We start from the raw sequence: 9,836 nt of genomic DNA on the forward strand, positions 1-9,836 counted from the left end.
GATCCAGGAGGACCCTGTTGTGTCCCATGCTGGGCAGTGGTGCCCAGGGGCCCGGGGGGCACTCCTCACACACACCCGGTCCAGTCACGGCCCCTTCTGAACCCTAACTCAGGTCGGGCGATGCCCCTCTGCCCTTTCCAGCCCTCCCTGGCTCCCTCCAGGACTCCTGCCCAGCTCCCACCGCCCGGCAGGCTGCGCTCTGTGATGTGGAACAGCGTGCAGATGGCCCATCAGACCCCCTCCCAATATTCCGACCCACCCCTTAACCTTCACTCAGGCACCTCTTCCTCCAGGAAGCCTTCCCTGCTTGCCCCCTCCACGAGCTGAGCCAGGTCCTGTCCGTGGTGTCGCCCGCACCCAGCATGAAGCAGGCTCTCAGGAGGGCCCCAAAAAGGCTGAGAGGAAATGTTCCGAGTAGAATTAGGGTCAGAGGTGTGAGGTCCTGGGAGCCCCAAGAGATGAAGCTTGGAGGGGGGAACAGCTCCCCATGTTCATAGGGGTCCTGGGGCAGCAGCCCCAACACACAGTAGGCCCTTAATAAAGGCCCATGGGCTTGGTTGCAGAGAACCTGTCCTTGCATGCCTGCAGGCTGAGGTCAAGGTTGGGGTCCAGGGCTGTGAAGGGTTGCCACCTGGGGCCACGTCTGTGGCTGTGGCTGTGCCCTTGGCTCTGGCCAGGGCAGGAGCAAATGTCTGACTCCTGGAAGGGAGGACATTGCTGCAAGGCCGTGTCCCTGGGACCTCCCGGCTCTTGCTGTGTGGCCTCGCACATGTTGCTCAACCTCTCTGAGCCTCAGATGCTCACTGGGACCCATCTCTGCTGTGAGGACTGACCCAGAGACTTCAAGGCATGGAGACATTTCTGGGTGGGAGGGGCTGCTGCTGCTGCATGAGGCCGCCAGAACCCCTGCGCTGTCCTCCCCCTTCAGCTTGAGGACAGCCCCTCTGTCTGTTTCTTCAATTTCTTATTTTGTTTGTTGTAAGGGCTTCACACCCAGAGCAAAAAATTCAAACTGTACAAGAGGGTCTCCAGTGCTGAGCCAGTTCCCCAACCCCGACCGCGGGCCTCTCCCCTCTCTAGGATGCTCCCATCGCACTCTTGGGGCTCCTTCCGGGGTAACTAACTGTGAGGCCTGGGGGAGCCCCAGGGGACACGGCCCCTGCCTGGCCTTTTTCATACCTGGGAAAGTCCTTTCGAAAACCCTGCTGGCCCCTGCCCTCGGGCACCAGGGCTCAGGGAGGGCCGGGCCCTGGGTGAGACCTGCCTGCACAGGACGGTGCTTCCAGCCCACACCAGGCGCTGGGTGGTGGATTAGGCAGGATTAGAACCCGGGTACTGGAGAGACCCTCCAGGTTGGCACAGCAGCAGGTGGGGTGGGGTCACACTCACCAGAGTCCAGGCCAGGGCACAGGGAGCCCCAGGCAGCCCAGTGTTGCGGGTGGTGACGTCGGGAGGGCAGAGGAGACCAGAGGTCCCCGCACTCAGAGCCCACGACAACCCACACCTTAGCGCCTCCCTGTGGAGGGGTGCTCCGCCCTGGGGCCAAGGCTCATGGAGGTGAGGTGCCCTGGGCCCCAGTGGTTTGAATTCTTTGGGTCAACATGAGAGGAGAGAGATGGCGGGTGGGTCCCCATGCCCTGTAACCCAGGGCCTCCTCTCGCCTCCTGAGCCGTCCCTGAGGTCACGCAGCCTTGAGCCTCCAGAAGAGGGACAGGCCCCGGGAGGCGCAGGAGCGCTCCCGACCCAGCACCGCGGGGCAGGTCTCCCCCTCCCGCAGGATGGAGGGCTGACGGGGGCTCTGCCTCTCCAAGGGTGAGGACAGCATGGGGGCCACCTGCAGGGGCAGCCCAGGGTCCCTGAGCCGGCCCAACGCAGCGTCTGGACTGGGACCCCCACCCGCTCCACCCCACACCATTTCATCATCAGAAACTGTGGGAAAGCAAGAAAGAGGAAGTGCAGAACCCTCTCCCCACGCCCAAGATGGGCCCCATTTTCCGTCCCCGTTTTCCCCCTCATGGTGACGCTTCTTGTGCAAGAATAAGGAGCATCCTGCGAGTTACACACCTGCTCACACTCTCGTCAGGAAGCCGCTTTTTTTTTTTAAACCTCTATCTCTCCTTGGTAAGGACGAGACACCCCGTGGTGGCTGAGGTGATCCTCCGGACAGACCGACGTGCTTTTGTTTTTAAGATGCCACTTGCCGAGCCCCTTCCGTGGGAGAGGTACTGTCCCGGTCTGTCTGCATCTAGAGTAATAGACGACGACAAAAGCAGACACGGCATAGCGCTCGCCACGGGCCCCGCACTCCTCTGCCGCCTGCCTTGCAGCCATTCATTCAGCCCTCCGCCCTTGGGGGCAGGGCTGTGCAGAGGAGGAACCCGAGGCAGAGGGAGGTGAAGCAACTTGCCCAAGATCACACAGTTAGTTAGAACTGGTGAGGCTGCATTCCAACCCCGGTAGAAAGAGGCCCAGAGAGGTGAAGGAGCTGACCCAGGGTCACACAGAGGGCTCCTGCCCACCCCAAATCGGGCCCCTGAGTGGGCATCTCCCGCCCTGGCCCCAGCTCCCAGCCACACCCAGTCCTGGGCTTTCCTCCCCTGAGGACTCTGGCTCGGCCGGACATCTCTCCGCCGGGGCTGAGGTTGATGACTGGTCTGGCTCCCTGGGGATGTCCCCACCCTCCCCACTGGACTCCAGCTGCAGCAGGGAGTCAAGCTAGATGGGAAGGAGAGTGGGTCTCCAGCAGGTGCTATGCAGTCCTGGAGTACCCCAGGGGGCCCTTCCTGAGTCAGAAGAGATGCAGAGTTCTTGCCCAAGCGCCCACAGCTTCAGGGTGCAGAGCTGGGACCCCATCCATCCACCCCACAAAAGCTGTGGGGTGTTGGGGCAGCCCGCAGGTGAGCAGTTCGCCTGTGCCCAATGCTTGGACCACCACCGTGGCCCGCTGCCTGAACGTCAGCACATGCCCTGGGGGCCCAGGTCTGCCTCACCAGGGACGCTGGCTCCGGGACTCGCCCTGGGCAGACAGCACCCAGAAAAGAACCCCAGCACAGAAGTAATCGAGTCGGTCCCCCCAGGGCTGCGATAGAGCTACCCTCTGTTAGGGAGACCGCCCCCTTTTTACGGAACTGAGTTTCAGGTCCACGATGGGCCGGTCCCCCAGTTCGCACTGCGGACAAACAGGTCTGCGCCCTCGCGACCCTGGTTCTGTCCCGCCCGCAGGCTACCCCTTCGTGGCACTGTGGTGGTGACCAAGGCGTGCGCGGACCCATGCGAGCCCTCGAACGCGGACAGGCTGGGCCAAAAGGGCCCACAGAGCTGCTGCCGCCAGGATCCGTGCCCCGCGCGGGGCGCTGCTGGGGTCCGGGCCGGGCCGGGCCGGGCGGGGCCCGGGAGCGACTCTGGGGGCGGGGATGGGCGGAGCTTGGGCGGAGCTTGGGCGGGGCCGAGGTTGGGTCCCGGTCCAGGGGCTTCCCGCCGCGTCCCCCTCGCACCGCTGCTCCTGTTTTGCCGGGCGGCATCCTGAGCCCCTGCTCCTCTTGGGTCTGGAGCCTCGAATCCAAGCAGGCAGCCGCTAGAACTTAGGCTGCGGGACTACCTCTGGCGGTGACGCCTGGTGCTACCCAGACACGAGAGTCCTTGAGGAACCAAGGGGACCCAGAAGTACCCCTCCTCTGCTCCTCCACCCTGCTGGATACTCCAAGCCAGGGCCGAGGGAAGGGATCGAGGTTCCGCGCCCAGGACTCCTTCCAGCCTCCCAATAAACGGCCAGTGACCCATCACAAGATGCCTGCGTCCATTGTGTGGGACTGAAGCGGCCCGATGGTGGGGGGAGGGGGGGCAGAGAAGGCGCTGGTCCTTACAGCATTCACGTTTTGAGCGCCCTCGGTGCACCGGGCATCCCGCTGGCCCTGGGCTTTGGCAATCAACGAGACAGACCAGGCCCTGGCCTCAAGGTCCAGCAGGGAGAGAGCACCCCCTGCCTAAGGATCATATCTGTGAGTAAAAGTGGAGTGAGACCAGGGCTCTGGGGATCTAGCCCAGTCCGGGATTCAGGAAAGGGGCAGATGGGGCAGGGAGGGTCCCCTGGCAGGGACAACAGCATGTGCAGTGTGTGTGTGTGTGTGTGTGTGGTGTTGGGTGGCCTCCTGGATAACAGAAGCTCAGAAGGAAGCCAGGTGGGCAGGGCGGTGGGGGGAGCACAGGCTGTGAGGAAGTTGGGGGCAGGGGTCTCATAAGCTCCCGGCTGGATTCCCATTCACCAAACTTCACTGACATCTCCAGAACCAGGTCTCTAGCTTCGGGGCCCTCACTGGGGGGACGGGACAAGGTGGGTGACAAGGAGGCTGTGTTCTCAGAGGAGCAGCAAAGGGGGGCTCCAAGAACATGTCATTCTTCTATTCGCCCTGAGAAGCTAGCTCATCCCCGGACAGACAGCTCAGAGCCAAGCCAGGGCAGGGAGAGCATTACAGGGACACGCGCGAGCAGTGTGCGGGAAGGGCCTTCTCACCGCCAGGGCTTCCTAGGGCAGCTGGGCCTGCCCTGATAGGAAACGAGCTCCCCGTCCCTGGGAGTATCCAAGCAGAGCCAAGGCCCAGGAGAACCCAGACCCCACTCTGCCCAGCTGCTGGCCCCAGAAGCAAAGCCAGAGAAGCAACAAACAGCCTCTGCCCTGACAGTGAACGTGGCATGGGAGCCCGCCCAGCCCCAGCGTGGACTGTGGAACAGGGCTACCCCTGGATCTCCTTCTTCAGGGGCTTTCAAGAACCCCGCAACCCGAGCCCAGGCTGGGTGTGGACTGGATGAAAGTCCAGTTGCCTCAGTCCAGCTGCTGCCAGATGCATTCCCAGAGCCTTGGGACCTCAGCGATCACTCCTTAAACCCACCCATCCGAGGACTCCAGTACTGACCTAAGGAGGCGGCCTCCAGGGTCACTGGCAAACACCTTCGTTGGAGAGGCCTGGAGGCCAGCCGGCCGGGCCTTCTCTGGGCCTTCCCTCCTGGCCTCGCAGAAAAGAGGAAGAGGACACCTACTGTGCGTGGCAGTCTGCCAGGCCAGGCGTCCCAAGTGCCTAAGGCAAGGCCTTTGAATCGATTGCTGAGTCATTTACTGACTCTTCCCTCTCCATCCGGGACGTTATTTGCTCCAACTTCAAAAAGTGCAAAGGGTGGGAATGCTTGGAAATGAGGCTGCGGTTATCAGGACCTTTGGGGAGGAAGGGGTGAATGTGGGGGAGGGGTAATGAAGTTACAGGCTGAGACTGAAAAGGTGTATTGGGGCCAGACTGAGATACTCCCTGAACCCGCCGCATATGGGGCTGTCGCCCTGCGAAAGTGGGGAGCCAGCCCCTGGTGGTTCTGGAGTAGAGGAGGGTCGGTTTCCAGCAGCCTCCAAGCAGCGCCGCTAGGGACCGGCCTATGTCCATGTGTCCTGCCAAATTCCACAGCCTAGGCCGGGGAAGTGCTGGAGACTGACCCTCGGAGATCAGAGGCGGAATCTCCAGGGTCACTCCAAGTCTTAAAGAGCGAGGGAAAGGCGCGAGGGGCTCGCGCTCGCAGAGGGCGGGCAACGCTGCGGGAGACCCGGAACGCTCCTGCGCCTGCAGCGCGGGGAATCACCGCCAGATGCCGCTGTGGTGCTCGGAGCGCCGCCCTGTGCCCCGCCCGCTCCGGGGAAAGCAAAAGCGGCGCGGGCTGCGGGGGTGGGACGGACCACGGAGAGCCGGGAGGGGGGGCCCGGGGCGGGGGGCGGGGCTCCGCGCAGGCCTCCGGCGCGTCTCCCCCCTCAGCCAGCCTCGCGAGATGGTTCGCTCCGGCCGCGCTGCGCTCAACGGTTCCCAGGCTGGCCGGCAGAGCTGGGGCATCAGGGCTGCATTGCCGCGCGCACTGTCGGCACCAGCGCCGAGGGCCCCGCAGCACCGCTGCGCCCGCCGCCGCGATGCTGGGGCTGCTCATGGCGGTGCTGGCCCTGGCGCTCGCCTACTTCGCGCTGCTGGACGGCTGGTACCTGGTCCGCGTGCCGTGCGCCGTACTGCGCGCGCGCCTGCTGCAGCCCCGCGTCCGTGACCTCCTGGCTGAGCAGAGCTACTCGGGCCGCGTGCTGCCCTCGGACTTGGACCTGCTGCTGCACATGAACAACGCGCGCTACCTGCGCGAGGCCGACGTGGCGCGCGCCGCGCACCTGGCCCGCTGCGGCGTGCTCGGGGCTCTGCGCGCGCTCGGGGCGCGCGCCGTGCTGGCCGCTTCGTGCGCGCGCTACCGCCGCTCGCTGCGTCTGCTCGAGCCGTTTGAGGTGCGCACCCGCCTGCTGGGCTGGGACGACCGCGCCTTCTACCTAGAGGCGCGCTTCATCAGCCTGCGCGACGGCTTCGTGTGCGCGCTGCTGCGCTCCCGCCAGCACGTGCTGGGCACCTCGCCGGAGCGCGTTGTGCAGCACCTGTGCAAGCGCAGGGTAAGCGTCCCCCGCCCCGAGCGCACTCCTCCCGCTGGACCCTGAGGACTCCTGGTCCCTGCCCCCCGCCCCTGGGGAAGGCCTGCCGCCTACCCCTTTTGGGGTGCCCCTGTCCGGCCGAGTACCGCTCCAGCCCTTTTCTTTGGACCCAGGGCCTTCTTCACTGATGCCATTCTTCTTGGGACCTCTCAGGGTCGCCTCATCAACTCTCTGTAGTCGGACTCAGCATGCTCCCCTCCTGCCATCCCTTATTAACCCCTCAAGGCTCCCTGCCCCACGCTACGCCTTTTCCAGAACAGGGAAGGCCAGACCAGGCGTCTCCCAAAGAGTCTAAGTGTGGCTTGGAGTGCGGAGCCGGCCTCACTGGTCCTTGGTTCTGAGTGTAGCATGGAAGCCGGGTGGGGGTGGGGTGGGGAGATGGGGGCTGGGGCGTTAGTGAGAGGAGGTTGCTGGGAGTTCTCAAGGACCTGAGAGCCCTTTCACCCAGCTTAGACCTGAGGGGCTGGGTCGCCATCACCTGTGTTAGGGGTGAGCCCTGAGCCCTGTAGAGCTGCAAGCCCTTGTGCCTTTTCCAGTTGGAGAAAAGGCTGCAGCACCTGCCTGGGGCTCAAGGCCCCTCCCCAGGGCCTGCTCCTCCCAGCACAGCCTGCTGCTGCATCATGGCACCTGGGCCCTGGGGATGCCGCTGCGGTGCTGGTTGCCAGGGCAGGCTCCTGCTGCAGGCACGTTCCTAAAAACATGCTTGGAGCCTCCATGCCAAAGCCAGGGCCCGCTGGGCCCCTAGGTGCCCTCAGGCAGGGTGCTGCCCTCTCTGGCCCTGGACAGGAGCAGAGGAGGGACACAGCCGCATGTTAGTCACGAGAGGCTAGCCTTTCCTTTATATCGGAGGTGGGGAAACTGAGGCTCAGAGGGGCAATGCGAACTGCTTGAGGCTGCACAGTGGGCCACAGGCCCAGTCCCCTGGTTTTCTGTCTCTTTGAGTCAGGGACGCCCCCAAAGGGCCTGGATGCCTCCCACCGCGCACCCACAGAGGTGCTCTGCATGTCCCTTCATGCGTCAGGAGGCTGGGAGGGGATGGCCATCGAGGCTTTAAATCGACGGGCTGAGAGCTGCGAGCAGAAGGTGGAGGAGAGGGAGCCAGGGCCACTGTCCTGCAGGGGAGGGTGGTCAGGCGGGGGCTGATGGGTGAGACCTACATGAGAGGCAGGGGGCGCCCACACCATGGCATGGCGAGGACACTCGGCCCCAGATGGCCAGGAGTCACCCGGCCTGAGCCTGGAGGTCGGGAGGGTCCCGGGTGCAGTCCTGGGTTTGGTGTGGGACAGGCTGGGCCCAGTGCCCAGAGATCTGCATGCTGAAAGGCTGGTTGGGGCAGCACGGCCTTGCAGGGAGAGCTGGGCTACAGCCAAGTCTGGACCTGGTGATTCCAGCTGGGCCGGGAGGAGGATGCTTCCGGGAGCCAAGCCCGGCTCTGCCCAGACTTACCCTGTGACCCGACTCTGAGCACCTCTGCCCAGCCTCCCTGACGCCCTGAGGTGGGCGGGCATTCCCCCTCATTCCTGAGAGGCCCGCAAATCCTCGGACCCCTCCAGCCTGGCCCAGCCCCTTGCCCCGTCACAAAATGGTGGCCGAGTTTGCAGGGAGGCGGCTGGTGTGGTTGAGCAGGAGGGCGCAGGAGCGCGGTGCTGAGCTGCGAGGTGGCGTCAGGCTCCTGTTGGCGCGCTGAGAGGGGGCGTCAGGCATGGCCCTGTCCTGGGCTCTCCCGGCAGAGCCGCTCTGACACCGCTCCTGCCCCTCCATCCCCTGCCCTGCCTCTGGCCGCTCTGGGTCTCCCGTCGCCCCCCCCAACCAGCTGGCTTCAGAGGGTTTTGCCCCAGATCTGGGAATGTGCAGAGGGCTCAGTTGCCACCCAGTGGGGGAGACAGGCCTGATGAGGGGCGTGGTGCCCCGAGAGCTGGGTTGGGGAGGAACCCGCACTGCGGACGCCTGGGAGGGGCTGGGGCTGGGGAACGGTGTGAGCCGAGGTCCAGATGTGTGAAGACAGCAGCCTGGCTGTCCCCGGCCCTGCTGGTCCCCATGGCAGCGGGTGGCCCGTGGGAGTCTCACCCTCGTCTTCCCCTGCAGGTGGAGCCCCCTGAGCTGCCAGCCGACCTGCAACACTGGATCGCCTACAATGAGGCCAGCAGCCAGCTGCTCCGGGCCGAGAGCGGGCTCGGCAGTGTTGTCAAGGACCAGTGAGCACCGCAGCCTACCCGCCCTGCCCACCAGCCTTGACCTCGGGGCAGCTGCCCACCCTTCCCCGCCTGCCAGGAGGCAGAGAGCACAGAACGGGCTGGCCGGGCTGGGCTCTCTCTGAGCTGGAGTGGCCTTGCGACCGGCCCAGCCCCCTTCGCACGCCCAGGGCCCTCCCCCGCCCCCATTATTGATGCCCCTCTCTGCCCCATCCCACGCGGAGCACGGGGTGCGGGTGACACAGGCACCCAGACCAGCTCCGATGCGCTCAGGATGATGACGATGGGCAAACTGGGAGGCCCAGGGCCCTTGGCATGCACGCAGCGGGGTTTGGGGGTGGCCCACCCAGCAGGTGCAGCCCCGTGTCCGTGTGTCTAGTTGGGGGAGAGTGCCTGGAGCAGGGGACTGGCTGGAGTTGCCCTGAGCACCGGAGCTTGGAGTCCGAGCTGCCGTGGGGGTGAGGCCCAAGCAGTCCTGGAGGCAGGGCTGGGGCGGGCACGGCAAGGAGCTGGGAAGGATCAGAGCGGCATTTCAAGGCAGATCCCTCTGGCTGCGAGTGAGGGAAGGGGAGGCCCAGGGCAGAGTCTGGCAGACCAGGGGTCAGGCAGGCTGACCCAAGGGCACTCAGGAGGGAGGCCTGGCCACCGGGCTCCTGGGATGGGGGCAGGTCCTGCAGCAGAGGCTTGTGGCCCTGGAGAGTGTGCTGGGGCCAGTGCAGGTCAGATGGCACAGGGGCTCCAGTGGAGGTGGTGAACTGTCGTAGCTGGGGGTGTCCTAGCTGGGGCCTGCTGCTGAGGAGGGATTGGGGTGTGGGATTCTGCCTGGGTGCCCTCACCCATCTTCACCCTTCACCCTTCACCCCGGCTGGCTGGGGACAGAGGTCAGGGCTCTGGGTGTGGGATTGCTGCCTTCCCGTGTGGGGGGCTGCCCAGGGCAGGGTGCCTGCTCCCCTGTGCCCCTGCAGCCGCCCCCTCTGGCCCAGGGGGCAGGCCAGAGCAGCTGGGGCCCAGGACTGCCCCCTTGCCACTCAGTCCACGACCCGCTGCCAGCTGGAGCCAGGAGCACAGCCACACCCCTCATGTGTCCCCACAGTGTCACCTACCTCAGCCACCGTGGGAACACTGCAGTATTTCTGTTTTATTTAAAGAAAGCC

At 65.0% G+C, this 9,836-nt stretch overlaps 1 protein-coding gene across 2 annotated transcripts; it reads left to right on the forward strand.

Annotated features, from left to right (window-relative positions):
• Nucleotides 1-5,938: 5,938 nt before the first annotated feature.
• THEM6 (thioesterase superfamily member 6) lies at nt 5,939-8,689 on the forward strand (the record flags this gene model as incomplete). Of its 2 annotated transcripts, none has more annotated exons than XM_082858384.1 (2): nt 5,939-6,451; nt 8,576-8,689. In XM_082858384.1, the coding sequence occupies 2 exons, from the start codon at nt 5,939-5,941 to the stop codon at nt 8,687-8,689; spliced, it is 627 nt and encodes a 208-aa protein (XP_082714510.1). The 2 variants fall into 2 exon arrangements, with proteins under 2 accessions (XP_082714510.1, XP_082714511.1); XM_082858385.1 differs by having other exon boundaries at nt 5,939-6,292.
• Nucleotides 8,690-9,836: the final 1,147 nt, after the last annotated feature.

The sequence above is a fragment of the Leucopleurus acutus genome (genome assembly GCF_964270905.1).
Source record: "Leucopleurus acutus genome assembly, chromosome: 17".
Taxonomy (NCBI): domain Eukaryota; kingdom Metazoa; phylum Chordata; class Mammalia; order Artiodactyla; family Delphinidae; genus Leucopleurus; species Leucopleurus acutus.